We start from the raw sequence: 15899 nt of genomic DNA, 5'->3' as shown, positions 1-15899 counted from the left end.
ACCATTCGCCTGGTCACCTGAACACAACTGCGTTAGGGAATAGGGTCCTACCGTCCAGACCAGATGGGATACAGGGTGAACTTTTCAGCACTGTGCTGTTGGTCTCTCTGGGGAGTGACAGAGAGACCATTCTTCTCTGTTTCCCAACCTAAAAGAGATGAGGTAAAAAAAGAAAACAATTAGGAAAAGACTAAAGGGAGAAACCGGTGTGGAGAAACTTACCTTGGTGCCATTAGGCAGGTGTAACCTACTGAGGAGGAGCTGACTTTCTTTTGTTAGTGCCAGCCTCCTGGTGGCAGCATCACACCAAGGTTTCCTGTGTCCTCAATGAAGGCTGAGAGAAAAAGAGATCACAAAAAAAATAAATACTAATATTTAAAATGACATAAAAATAAATCCTTGTTCCATACATAGATAAAAAATATTCAAAAAGTAATTGAAAAAACAAATAAGAAAAACGAATATACTTTATATATGAATTTCTTACGGTTTTAAGGTTTCCAAAATCTTCAATTCCAGAAGATACAACTCTGCCCAGGTGTCTTGTATCGAGCCATACAGCCGTGTATCCATGTATGATGCAGGCAGATTTGTATACTTTGGTAGTTATAGGACCTGTCACTTGCTCAAAAAAATTAAATAAGTTGTAGAAATCCCTGCGTTCCCCTGATTCTGTTGCTTTTTTTCTGTTTTCAGCTGCATTGCTGTATTACAGAGATATTCATACTTGTTTGTTAGGGGCACAGTATGTGACGTCTCTGCTTTGCAGTCCAACTTGACACTTTTACACAGTCTTTTCTGTGGGTGCGTGTCTTCACCCCTCCCTCCCAGATGCTGGCAATTGCTGCTCGTCTGAGACGGCTAGATTACCTGCCGAACTGTTATTGGAGGGAGGATGTGAAGATGCACGCCCCAGAGAAAACTTTATAGGAGCGCCCAGTTGGGCTGCGAAGCAGAGATTTCACATATGGAGCTCCAGAATAAATAAATGTGGATATCTCTTTAATGAAGTGACACTGCAAAACATCAGCAGGTATCATTGTAATCAGTATAACTGCGCCGACCTGACACTGTCTGTAGGTTACTGTGCACAATCCTGCTGACAGGTTCCCTTTAATGACTTTTACTATTGCATGTCAGCAAGCATTGATCTTGAAAATCGTGAGTAATTGAAAAGGAAAATATATTGGAAAATTGTGTGAATTAAATATTTCCTTGAATTAACTTTCTTCTGACTGGAGGTCAATTATTGTACAGAATTATTAGACAGAAGTGTACATTTTCTATTATAAGTCAGATAAAAATGTCAAACACATTAACAGTAGTTGACTTTCTCTGCTGCAGACATCCAGAGCCGCCAGGACTGTAAATATGGCGATAACTGCACTTTTGCATATTATCAAGAAGAGATTGACGTGTGGAATGAGGAGCGAAAGGGAGCACTACATCGAGATCAGCTTTTCCAGCTGCCCGGATTGGTGAAACCAGGAAGTGTTTCTCGCTTTTTGCATGAGCAGAAGGGTATCTTCACCTTTTTATGTCAGGTAGAATACTGAACCTATGTTTAAAAGTTTGTGTACGTGGTCGCTGCTCTCTCATAATTTTTTTAGCTCTTTAAAAGAAAAGGGTCATAGAAAATGGCTGCCTGTTTAACCCCTTGTCAGGGAGTGTCGGCTATTACATAAAACCGATGGAAGAGCCGCGGCCAGTGACGGCACATGAGCCCAACCGTTTAACCGTCTAGATAAGGGGTCTCAAACTCGGCAGAGTAAATGGGCTGCACATAAAAAAAAATTTAAGCTGGCGGGCCGCATTCCTTTCAAACTAGTATATAGCACAGCCCACATATTATATTGCACAGCCCACGTAGTATATAACTGCCCACGTAGTATATAACAGCCCACGTAGTGTATATATCAGTCCACGTAGTGTATATATCAGCCCACGTAGTGTATATATCAGCCCACGTAGTGTATATATCAGCCCACGTAGTGTATATATCAGCCCACGTAGTGTATATATCAGCCCACGTAGTGTATATATCAGCCCACGTAGTGTATATATCAGCCCACGTAGTGTATATATCAGCCCACGTAGTGTATATATCAGCCCACGTAGTGTATATATCAGCCCACGTAGTGTATATATCAGCCCACGTAGTGTATATATCAGCCCACGTAGTGTATATATCAGCCCACGTAGTGTATATATCAGCCCACGTAGTGTATATATCAGCCCACGTAGTGTATATATCAGCCCACGTAGTGTATATATCAGCCCACGTAGTGTATATATCAGCCCACGTAGTGTATATATCAGCCCACGTAGTGTATATATCAGCCCACGTAGTGTATATATCAGCCCACGTAGTGTATATATCAGCCCACGTAGTGTATATATCAGCCCACGTAGTGTATATATCAGCCCACGTAGTGTATATATCAGCCCACGTAGTGTATATATCAGCCCACGTAGTGTATATATCAGCCCACGTAGTGTATATATCAGCCCACGTAGTGTATATATCAGCCCACGTAGTGTATATATCAGCCCACGTAGTGTATATATCAGCCCACGTAGTGTATATATCAGCCCACGTAGTGTATATATCAGCCCACGTAGTGTATATATCAGCCCACGTAGTGTATATATCAGCCCACGTAGTGTATATATCAGCCCACGTAGTGTATATATCAGCCCACGTAGTGTATATATCAGCCCACGTAGTGTATATATCAGCCCACGTAGTGTATATATCAGCCCACGTAGTGTATATATCAGCCCACGTAGTGTATATATCAGCCCACGTAGTGTATATATCAGCCCACGTAGTGTATATATCAGCCCACGTAGTGTATATATCAGCCCACGTAGTATATTGCACAGCCACGTATATAACAGCTCACGTAGTATGTAACACAACCCACGTAGTATGTAACACAGCCCACGTAGTATATTGCACAGCCACGTAGTATGTAACACAGCCCACGTAGTATGTAACACAGCCCACGTAGTATGTAACACAGCCCACGTAGTATATTGCACAGCCCACGTAGTATGTAACACAGCCCACGTAGTATATTGCACAGCCCACGTAGTATGTAACACAGCCCACGTAGTATGTAACACAGCCCACGTAGTATGTAACACAGCCCACGTAGTATATTGCACAGCCCACGTAGTATATTGCACAGCCACGTAGTATATAACAGCCACGTAGTATATAACAGCCCACGTAGTATATAACACAGCCCACGTAGTATATAACACAGCCCTCGTAGTATATAACACAGCCCTCGTAGTATATAACACAGCCCGCGTAGTATATAACACAGCCCGCGTAGTATATAACACAGCCCGCGTAGTATATAACACAGCCCGCGTAGTATATAACACAGCCCGCGTAGTATATAACACAGCCCGCGAAGTATATAACACAGCCCGCGTAGTATATAACACAGCCCGCGTAGTATATAACACAGCCCGCGTAGTATATAACACAGCCCATGTAATATATAACAGCCCATATCTTGTCCTCTCAGCCAGGCTCTGCATCACCCCGCAATGCTCCAGCCTCCAGGAAGGCTCATTCACTTTCGCCGTCACAGGTGCTGCACACTTCCTGCTTGGTGACGCGCGGCTCATTCTCCGGCCACTGGACGGTCGGAAGTCACTCTGCGAATCTATGGCGATGCGTCATGCATTGTGGGCGGCTCTCCAGCAGCGGCTCCCAGAAACTCCCAGAGCTATGTGCTGCCTCCTCTCTTCTAGCGTGCACTGCGGGCTGCAGATGCTTGCCTCAGGGGCCGCATGCGGCTCGGGGGCCACGTGTTTGAGACCCCTGGTCTAGATGCCACGTTGAATTGCATTTGAAGCAATTACCATATATACTCGAGTTTAAGCCGAGGCACCTAATTTTGCCATGAAAAACTGGGAAAACTTATTGACTCAAATATAAGCCTGGTATGCATTGTCCCTTCATCCCCATCCTAGTATGCACGGTTCCTCATCTCCATCCTGGAATGCATGGCCTCCTCATCCCCATCCTGGAATGCATGGCCTCCTCATCCCCATCCTGGTATGCGTGGCCTCCTCATCCCCATCCTGGAATGCATGGCCTCCTCATCCCCATCCTGGTATGCACGGCCCCCCATTCTGGTATGCATGGCCCCCTAATCCCCATCCTGGTATGCATGGCCCCCTAATCCCCATCCTGGTATGCATGGCCTCCTCATCCCCATCCTGGTATGCGTGGCCTCCTCATCCCCATCCTGGTATGCATGGCCTCCTCATCCCCATCCTGGTATGTCTAGTCCTCTCATCACTATCCTTGTATGCATGACCTCCTCATCCCCATCCTGGTATGCATGGCCTCCTCATCCCCATCCTGGTATGTCTACTCCTCTCATCACTATCCTTGTATGCATGGCCTCCTCATCCCTATTCCGGTATGTGAGTCGCCTGTCAGGGCAGTGGGGTACTCGGTACAGGGTCCGGTACTTAAAGGGATGTGTCACGGCGGCGGCAACCCGGTCCGTGGCCCTGGGCGCCCATGTTAAAGGGAAGGTCTTTAATGGGGTGACGCCACCTGTGGTATTCTGTCATGGATGACCAACGCTACTTAAAGTGGTCCTCTGGGGTGATGTTATGGCAGCCAGATGGTATAACTTCCCACAGGTGAAGTAGGTCCCCAGGGCTCCCGGTGAATAGATGGAAGATGGTGAGTGGTGCAGTAAAGAACGAAGGATGCAGTTGTGCAGTCTTTTTAACTGGTTTACTGATGGGTAGCAGGCAGCCACAGTACAGGGCACCAGATCACAGGTGCACAGGTACAGGCAGGGTCCGGCCGGCTTGGAAGCGAGTTCAGAGTCCCCTTTAACCAGGTGGAGTTAAAAGCCTTCCTTTTAGCGCAGTGGTATTGTAGTCCCTTACTGCCTATTGCTGCTTAGCAAGGTCCGCTCAGTTATCTCTGTCCTTTAGTGAAGTGGGTCACAAACCCGTATGACAGGTGACTCGAGCCTTTTTTACAGGGTCTCTATCATGACCCAGGCTCTATATGTCACTGTGTCTCCTGGGTATTAGGGCGGTCAGGTTACGTGTAGTCTAGCTGTCCTACCGGTTTCTGCTGAGACTCCTAGAGTATGACACAACCTGGGTCTTCCGGTTACCGGTATCTGCACTCTATCAGGGAGGTAGCCCAGTCGCCGCTATTCTCCCTTGTTGTCACTCTCCTGTGCTTCGCTCTCTGGCACATTAGCTAAAGGCTGTTCTTCCTTCTGTAAATCGCTATCTAGGAGCTACAGCACCTCAGGCTTTACGGCCCCTCACCCGTCCTTCTGTCAGACTGCTCCAATCTGCTGTCTGGCACCAACTGTTTAATTCTTCCCAACTGCCTAGCAACTAACTCCTCCTCCCAACCAGAGAGAGCAGCTCCCCTGAAGTCGAGTGTAGAGCTCCCCCTTCTGGCCTGGAGTCAGAACGGTGTTGTATGTGCTGATTACCTGTTAAAAAGGAATCCTCCATCGCTTACAAGCGTGACATCACTCTCCCTGTGAGGAAAGCAATGCCACTATGACAACCAGGACCCTGGGGCGTCACACTCGCATGGCCTCCTCATCCCCATTCTGGTATGCATGGCACCCTCATCCCCATCCTGGTATGTCTAGTCCCCTCATAACTATCCTGGTATGCATGGCCTCCTCATCCCCATCCTGGTATGTCTAGTCCCCTCATCCCTATCCTGGTATGTCTAGTCCCCTCATTCCTATCCTGGTATGCATGGCACCCTTATCCCTATCCTTGTGTGCATGGCTCCCATCAAAAAAAGCATATAATAACAAAAAAAATCCTGCTTACCCTTCCTGCGTTCCCTCACAGCGTCTTGTTCCGGTGCCAGCAGCTGCTTTATGCTTGTAAGCACCGCATGGCAGGGACGTCATGCGCTGCTTACAAGCAGAGCATAGCTGCCGGAATACTCGGTGCTCTCTACGCCGGGACTATGTGCGTGGAGGGCAGTGAGTATTTATTGCTATTAAGTAGCGCGTGCAGTGTCAGCCGAAGCCGCCGTGTGGTCACATGTCCTCGCTACTTAAGGGAATTAATTTTCACCTCTCTCCACGCTTGTGGAAGTGGAGAGAGGTGAATATTCATTTCTCTTAAGTAGCGGGCACACGTGACCGCCCAGCAGCTGTTGGAAGTCGGCAGCTGCGGCTGACACTGTGTGTGCTATTACAGAGAAATGAATATTCATTGCCAGTGCAGTGAATATTCATTTCTCTTTATTATCGGACACAGGAGTTAGCTGCAGCCGCCGGCTCCTGCTTCCTGTGATCCGCTGCTGCGCAGCTGCCGCTACCCCTCCATCCTCTGGGACCCTCACTCGAGTATAAACCGAGGGAGGCGTTTTCAGCACAAAAAATGTGCAGAAAAACTTGGCTTATACTCGAGTATATACGGTAGATTGTGGACAGAGGAAGAGGGCTCCCTCTGTACCTTATTGGCACCCCTGTGATATGACTGTGTGTGCTGATGGTTGCTGTGGCAATTGGAAGCCCCCACATCTGCCATTCCAACAGCTAAGTAAAATTAGCAATGGTGTAAAACACTTAGTCGCAGAATAATTTCACGCAGCTCCAACAAAATGGATGGAGCTGGATAGGGTATGGGCCGTGATGTGGTTACGGTCGCCAACCTGTCAATTTCATGGAAAGTAGTGACTAGGGTTGATCGAATAGCTTCGGATAAGAGCTTACCTGAATAGCTATAGTACTTAACGAATAGCTGCATCGGTAACCCTGATACCTGGAGCGCTCCCCATGATCAGCTGTTCCGAGCCGCAGCTGTGTGACAGTCACAACTCATGCATGGAGATCCCAACACTCAGGCTCTCCATGCATGAGTTGCGACTCACACAGCTGCGACACATGCAGCTGCGGCTCGGAACAGCTGATCATCGGGAACGCTCCAGGTATCCGGGTTCCCGATGCAGCTATTCAGGTGAGCTCTTATCCGAAGCTATGCTATCAACCCTGATAGTGACGTTTCTTACCCCAGAAATATTCCCCCAATCCCTGACTGGAGTAGCATTTCTGGCAAGGTGTATGGAGACTCGCATCACTGAGAAGATGCCCCAAATTCGTTAAGGAGCGTACACCTCTTAATGAATTCTGCCCATCTTGTTCCTGCAAGCCCCTTAATGAATTGAGGCCATTGAGTTTAGATGTGTTTTATGAAAGAAGTGCTCCCTGGGAATAGCTGTCGAGACCCTAGGAGAGTTTCACAACTTGAATAACCTTCCTTCCCTATTATTTATTCAGACTAAGATACAGTGATTGGAGAATCTGCCCTTACTGGTTATGGCTCGCACCAGCGTAATTGTTGAGCCAAGGATGCTATATATCCTTCTACAAACGCCAGTATATGTAAACACGAATACGTTTCATAGACTTAACGCCTTATTCGCCTCTTTTATCTGGAAGGGCCATTGGGCCAGGATCCGGCGTCGGATACTGCGGTACCCCTGGACGTGAGGCGATGCTGCACTGCCAGATCCTAAACCATACTACTGGGCAGCACAGGTTCTCATCTTTGTCATTGGCAGGGGTGGGGGATTTGTTGAGAGCCCTTGTAGAAATAGTCTGTCCCTACAACCCAGAGATCTCACATCCAGTACATGTGCTACTTTGCTCCTCTACATGGACCTCACGAGTCTCCTCTCAATACTCGATTCTCAGGCAGGCCCTTATGGTCTGGTCTGTAGTACGGAGGATGTTTCCGCTTCCCCCTCCACACTTTGGCATGATAAAACCCTTTCTGAACTGTGAAGCCTGGATTTGGGGTCCTGTGAAGGGATGGGTTTTCCTTCTAATAATACTGAAACTTATAGTATCAAAAGAGGAAACCTCCTTACACATCTAATGAGGTCTGATATCAACTATTAACACCAAAACTTGACAATTAATATCCACTAAATACAACTCAACGTTATCTTTTCCTTATGCTATGCACTAACTGAGACAAAACAGTGTAGCAATAAAGGGTATTTATTACACACACACACACACACACACACACACACACACACACACACACACACACACACACACACACACACACACACACGTCTGCAGTCTATAACATACATATATATATATATTTATACCCAAGCTGGCGACTATAAATATATAAATATACGGATATCACAACTCTGATATAGTAATATCACTACAGTATACAGTGATATCCCAACAGTATCACACAGTAATAACCCACAATAACCAGTAATATCACACCAATCAATTAACTTCCCGATTACCCAAATCACACATACAATATCAGCCCTCCCACCTATGGCTAGCTAACCCTAATGAATAGTACTGGGCCTATTAAGAAAAGGGGATACAGAGTATACTTAAGCCATGTGGGTCCATCATCATTCCAGCATGCAGGCACAGCAAAAGAGCCAGAGCACATGTGTCTTGTGCCTTTTATGTCCAGCTAGAAGAGGTGTGTCCAGCCCCAGGTGTGTGGGGATGAGGTCACAAATCTATTGTCCACTGGCCTAAGTCCTAAATGAAACCTGATATACCAGCTTGAGGAGGGGGCTACTGAGCACATGTGGGGGAATTATATATCACTAAACACATCTCTACGTAAAGATATACATTTTGGAGCACTTCCCTTCTACAGGTCCTATGTAGGAAATAGCGAGATTGATCTACCTCCGTCAGATCTTTTTTGTCTGAGGCCCTTAAACCCTTCCAGACGCTAAAAGAAGAGTTAAACCTTCCAAACAATTACCATTTCTGCTACCTACAATTACAACATGCCTTCCAGACTTTGCTCCTAGGACCACCCTGTGCGCTGCGGCACTTACTCTTTTTCCCAGGTGCTACTGGATTCACCATAATCTGGCCTTGTATGCCTTTGATGACATGGAGCCTGGACGCAATTCATGATCAGATGATTTGCAAGTCCAGAATTCCTGGACTTGGGGCTGAAATGGCACAGGGCCTTCTATGAGATTGGCCAGAGATTAGGGGATACTCGGCCCAGGTTGTTCAGTTCCTACATGACCGCATGGGAAGGCCAATCGGAGATGACCCCAAGATTTGTCTATTTGTTGACCCCGAACAAAGCAAAAGACTGTAGATGTATTATCCTAACTGAGTTCCTATTTACAACCTGAAAATGTGTGGCCAGACATTGTATGTCAAGAAACAGTAAAAACAGTCTCACAATAGAAATCTGCGTTAGAACTCTCCCTCGCTTTAAAAAAAATAAATATATGTGTGTATATACAGTGTGTGTGTGTGTGTGTGTGTGTGTGTGTGTATGTATGTGTATATATATATATATATATATATATATATATATATATATATATATATATATATATATATATATATATATATACACACACACACTAGCTGAAGAGCCCGGCGTTACCTGGGCATAGTAAATATCTGTGGTTATAGCACCTCACTTCTCTTATTTTCCCATCACGCCTCTCATTTTCCCCCTCACATCTCTCATTTTCTTCCTCACACCTCTCATTTTCCCCTTCACTCTTATTTACCCCCTCACTCCTCTCATTCCCCCCTAACACTTGTAATTTCAACCTCTCATCTGTCATGTTCTGATCACTCCACTATTTTCCCTCACTCCTCTCATTTTGCACTCACACCTTTTCATTTTCACCTCACACCTCTCATTTTCACCTCACCTCTCATTTTCCCCTTAGTATATACATGTTTGTCATCTCCCTTATATATAGTATACGCCTGTATGTCATCTCCTGTATAGAGTATATACCTGTATGTCATCTCCCCTGTATATAGTATATACCTGTCATCTTCCCTGTAAATAGTATATACCTGCTGTATGTCATCTCCGCCTGTATATTGTATATACCTGTATGTCATCTCCTCCTATATAGTATATACCTGTATGTCATCTCCTGTATATAGTATATACCTGTATGTCATCTCCCCTGTATATAGTATATACCTGCTGTATGTCATCTCCTCCTCTATATACGTATGTGTAATCTCCTCTTTTATATAGTATATACCTGTATGTCATCTCCTCATGTATATAGTATATACCTGTGTGTCATCTCCTCCTGTATATAGTATATACGTGTGTCATCTCCTCCTGTATATAGTATATACGTGTGTCATCTCCTCCTGTATATAGTATATACGTGTGTCATCTCCTCCTATATATAGTATATACCTGTATGTTATCTCCTCCTGTATATAGTATATACCTCTAAGTCATCTCCTCCTGTATATAGTATATACCTGTGTCATCTGCTCCTGTATATAGTATATACCTGTGTGTCATCTCCCCTGTATATAGTATGTACCAGTATGTCATCTCCTCCTGTATTAGCCCTCGTTCACATGTTATTTGGTCAGTATTTTTACCTCAGTATTTGTAAGCTAAATTGGCAGCCTGATAAATCCCCAGCCAACAGGAAGCCCTCCCCCCTGGCAGTAGATATTAGCTCACACATACACATAATAGACTGGTCATGTGACTGACAGCTGCCGTATTTCCTATATGGTACATTTGTTGCTCTTGTAGTTTGTCTGCTTATTAATCAGATTTTTATTTTTGAAGGATAATACCAGACTTGTGGGTGTTTTAGGGCGAGTTTCATGTGTCAGGTTGTGTGTGTTGAGTTGCGTGTGGCGACATGCTTGTAGCGACTTTTGTGAGATGAGTTTTGTGTGGCGACATGCGTGTAGCAACTTTTTGTGTGTCGAGTTGCATGTGACAGGTTAGTGTAGCAAGTTGTGTGCAGCACTTTTGCACATAGCGAGTTTTGCGCGTGGCGAGTTTTATGTGTGGCGCGTTTTGAGTATTTGCAAGTTTTGTATGAGGTAACTTTTGCATGTGTTGCAACTTTTTTACATGTGGCAATTCTTCCGCTTGTGCAAGTTTTGCGTGTGGCGAGTTGTCCATGAGGTGAGTTTTGCACGTGTGGCGGGTTTTGTGTGAGCCTAGTTTTGCACGTGTGGCGAGTTTTGTATGTGGCAAATTTTGCGCGTGGCGACTTTTGAGCGGTAACTTTTGTGTTTTGACTTTTATGTGGCGAGGTGGTGAAATGTGCGCTGAGGGTGGTATATGTGTTCTAGCACGTGGTAGTGTGTGGCGCATTTTGTGTGTGTGTTCATATCCCTGAGTGTGGTGAGTATCCCATGTCGGGGCCCCACCTTAGCAACTGTACGGTATATACTCTTTGGCGCCATCGCTCTCATTCTTTAAGTCCTCATTGTTCACATCTGGCAGCTGTTAATTTGCCTCCAACACTTTTCCTTTCACTTTTTCCCCATTATGTAGATAGGGGCAAAATTGTTTGGTGAATTGGAAAGCGCGGGGTTAAAATTTCACCTCACAACATAGCCTATGACGCTCTCGGGGTCCAGACGTGTGACACTGCAAAATTTTGTGGCTGTAGCTGCGACGGTTCAGATGCCAATCCCGGACATACACACACACACACACACACACACACACACGTACACACATTCAGCTTTATATATTAGATATGCCAGAGCTGCCTTGAAGAATCAAACAAAAATTGGTGGTATATATACTGAAACCCCCTAACTGCTTAACCATTGGGTTAGATAAAATAAAAATCCCGTCAGTATATATTCCATAGAACAAAGAATTTTGAAAATAGTCTGACTTTTAATGTAGTGTAGTGGTTTTCATACACTTAGCAATTGCTGTCTTCCCCCGATTCCAGCACCGCTTCAGTCCTCTTCCGGGTCACCTGAGCGCACCTCTTCTTTGCCGGCTCACACAAGGACTGTTGTGTGGCTCAGTGCTACTTCCATCAGTGTAAGTCTATGGAGACTCAGAAAGCGGCTGCATAGACTTGGTGCGATCCATTGAGTTTGATTTGAAGTCGCATGATCCAGAAGAGGACCGGAGCTATGCTGGAAACTGGTAAAGATGGTGATAAGTAAATATTTTAATAAAGTACTGTATAATGCATACATATTTTAGCAGATAACTTTTTTTGTTGGGATTGCTTATTTAGTGTCTTATTGTTCTTTGCTTTCACAGGCTTGTTTTGACAGCAAACCCCAGATAATCAGCAAAAGAAATCCAGAGAACCCAGATGTCTGCACAAATCCCAGTAATCGGCACAGCTTCTCTGACCACAAGTAAGTTTCTCATCATCTCCGCTTAAAGGAGGTATACCCTGCTTATACCCTGCGTGATTGGTGCCCGTCAAACTGTCTAGACCTAAATGTAAAGAAAACCAAGGAGTTGGTGGTGAGTTATAGAAGGAAACAGGAGGATTACTTACCGATCACTATTGCTGGCCAGGAGGTTGAGATTGTTGAGAGCTACAAATATTTGGGGGTTCATCTTGACAGTAAACTCGATTGGAGGTGTCATACAGAAAAGGTTTACAAGAAGGGAATGAGCAGACTGTACTTTCTTCGGAAGCTCAGGTCGTTCAGTGTGTGCAGTAAAATGCTGGTAATGTTCTACCAGTCCGTTGTGGCAAGCGCCATTTTTTTTGCTATCATATGCTGGGGCAGTAGTGTGCGAGTATCTGACGCTAATAAGCTCAACAAACTTATCGAGAAGGCAAGCGCGGCTGTTGGCCTCCATCTGGACTCTTTTGAGGAGGTATTGGAGGATAGAATGCAGAAGAAGTGTAGGGCTATAATGAACAATAATACACACCCGCTATACGAGCTGGTCTTGAAGCAGAAGAGCACATTCAGCAGCCGCTAATCCTACTAAGGTGCAAGAAGGAGAAATTCACAAAATCGTTTGTACCTACTGCTATTGGGATGTATAAGAATTTCTTATGGGTGGTAGACAATAATGACTGATTGCAGGTGTACTAATGTCAATTAACAGTGACTTATATACCTGAACCACCCACATTTATTTCTGTAATGTTGGTATACTTGTGGAAGATTTGTGTCCTAATATTTTATGTACTGCGGTTTGTATTGCTGCTGTAATACCGTAATTTCCCCCGGGATCAATAAAGTGTATCGTATCGTATCAGTGATGGAATGAAGAAGCGTCTATTTGTGCCGTCTGGCCTGCAAAATCACAGGAATCTTACTGACATGTCCTGATATTTCCAGTACTGGAAAAACCAGTAACCGGTGCTCCCCATGTTTAACATACGTGTGGCGTGCATGTACTGCAACAGTGTGACACCTACTGGCATGGGATAATGGGCAGCACGGTGGCTCAGTGGTTGTAGTGCAGCCTTGCAGCGCTGGGGTCCTGGGTTCAAATCCCACCAAGGACAACATCTGCAAGGAGTTTGTATATTCTCCCCTTGTTTGTGTGGGTTTCCTCCGGGTTCTCTGGTTTCCGCCCATATTCCAAAGACATACTGATAGGGAATCTAGATTGTGAGCCCCATTGGGGACAGTGATGACAATGTGTGCAAACTGTAAAGCGCTGCGGAATATGTTAGCTCTATATAAAAATAAAGATTATTATTATTATTATAAAGCAGTACAGTTAGGGCTGAATGCTCATCATTGTCGCCTGGTCTTTCTGCTAACACTGGCCGTCTATATATCGCGCGTATAAAATAAATAATGAAATTTGATAACGCCATTATGTCCCTCTTGATTTTTCTAACCAGCTGAGGTAACCGACACCTGGGGGCTGGTGTTAATATTCTAGGAAGGGGCCAATGGCTATAAAGGTTCCCAGTGTATTAATAACAGCTCATATTATAGGAGGGGGACCCCCAAAAATGACCTTTACTAACCAGCAAAGGCTAAAAAGATAGCTCCCAGACTAAGAACATCAGCCCTCAGCCTCCCCAGAAATGGTGCAATTCTGGACCTTTGCTTTTCCCACTTGCCCTGCTGTGGTGGCAAGTAGGCGAATAGTTGTGGGGTTAATGTCAGCTGTTTTAGCCCAGGGGTTAGTAAATGGAGAGGTAGCTATCAGACACACCCATTACTAACCCTATAGTTAAATTTAATGAAGACACATACACAATCCATAATTCTCATCTCCTACAACGATCGCCAACTCTGCTGCATCCAGATAGTGTGGTGATTTGACGGGTCACCAATCCAGCCGGAACACACTAAGCTGAGTGTGAGAACGCGGCTGCCTGTGTCTGGCGGTGACGTGATTAAGGATACTGCCGGTCACAGGCAGCGGTTCAGAAGCTTGGTTCAGTGTGTTCCAGCTGGCGTGGTGTGCTGTCGCATCACTGATGTCACCACTCACCACACTATCTGGATGTAGCTGACTTGGGGATCGTCGTGGGACATGAGCATTATGGATTATCGACGAAAATATGAGGATTACTTTTTTTTTATTATTTGGTTATTAAATGGATAGAAGAGGGTTGGGAAGTGCTTTTCAATCTCTGTTCTTTAATTATTTGTTATATGCGTGATACACATATGGCCGGTGCCGACTACACGTCTCGTCAGCGTCGGCTGGTCTCGTTAATCACAGGGAGACCAGGTGACAATGATGAGAGCTGCATTCAGCGCTTGGGAACAGCTAACTGTACTGTTTTTTCCCAGACGCTGGTACGAGTCACACTGATGACACACGGATGTGGGCCGTATTGTGGACAGGCAAAAATTGGAAATGTCAATGGGTTTTGCACATGAACACACGGACCATGGAAACGCACTGACGTGCACAGACCCATAGATTTGAATGAGTCTACATGTGTTTCTCCGGGACGTGTGAAAACTGTCAGCACATGTACTGGAGACACTGACATGTGAAGGGGTTCTAAGAGCATGTCAGTAATGGGACCTGAGCCCTGGACTGATTAGGCAAGTGTAATAAAATGAAAACACACAGTGCTCCCCTCTAACCATACCCCAGGACCTCTCGAATATACTAGTTTTCATTCCACCACCATCTGTCAGTGAACAAAAACCGTAGAAACCTAATCCTGTTAACAGGTGGATATTGGGTTATGCACATAACAGCTGGTCGCAGAGGTCGCGACAGGGCCTGTGCGGGTGGGCGCCTGCTAACGCCAGCAGAAACTTCAACTGGATGTGCGTACTCGCCAATACACTCTGCCGGCCAATCAGAGGCCAGCATTGAACGCCAGCGTGCACGTGACCGGGGACGCATGCAGTGATGTCATGCTCTCCTGTTTGCATGCTGAAGTCAGCTGCCAGCTTCAGACGAGGACGTCGTGCGGCAGGGAAGCGGATGGAAGGTGTGTTTTTTTTTTTTTTTGTTTTTTTTAAAATCAGTACTACATGGTAGCTATGCCACTACATGAATGACTATGGGCTGTGCATTATATTATATTATATTGAGGACTGTGGTCTGTGTGTTATATGAAGAATATGGGCTGTGTATTCTGTATGGAGGACTATAGGCTGTGCATTATATTATATGAAGGATATGAGCTGTGTATTATACTGTATGGAGGACTATGGTCTGTGCATTATACTTTATGGAGGACTATGGACTGTGCATTATACTATATGGAGTACTATGTGGGGATTCATTACACTAAATATAGGACTATGGGGATTGCATTATACCTTTTATATTGGGCCCCATGGCTTCTATGTACGCCCCCGGTGAGTATTATGGTTTATTTTTTTTCTATACATTAAAGAACAGCGGCAGAATGGGGGACATATACCTGGATAGGGTCCAGGATAATATACAAGAATTTGGGAAATATACACCAGGATGAGGAACATATGTACCAGGGGTGTGTATGTATATATATAATATGTGTGTGTGTGTGTGTATGTATGTATGTATATATATATATATATATATGTGTATATATATATATATATATATATATATATATATATATATATATATATATATATATGTACCGTATATACTCGAGTATAAGCCGAGCCGAGTATCAGCCGACC

General features: G+C 44.9%; 1 protein-coding gene across 2 annotated transcripts in view; it reads left to right on the top strand.

The window, feature by feature from the left end:
• Nucleotides 1–15899, top strand: part of LOC143788448 (uncharacterized) — an 87525-nt gene that overhangs the window by 40838 nt on the left and 30788 nt on the right. For both annotated transcript variants that reach the window (XM_077278134.1, XM_077278133.1), the window contains exons 14-15: nucleotides 1345–1544; nucleotides 12085–12185. In XM_077278134.1, the coding sequence (XP_077134249.1) occupies nucleotides 1345–1544; nucleotides 12085–12185 (301 nt within the window). The remainder of the gene's footprint in view (nucleotides 1–1344; nucleotides 1545–12084; nucleotides 12186–15899) is intronic.

Source organism: Ranitomeya variabilis, chromosome 8, assembly GCF_051348905.1.
Source record: "Ranitomeya variabilis isolate aRanVar5 chromosome 8, aRanVar5.hap1, whole genome shotgun sequence".
In the NCBI taxonomy this organism is placed as follows: Eukaryota; Metazoa; Chordata; class Amphibia; order Anura; family Dendrobatidae; genus Ranitomeya; species Ranitomeya variabilis.
Note: the sequence above shows the minus strand (reverse complement) of the source record. Positions and strands in the feature narration are given on the sequence as shown.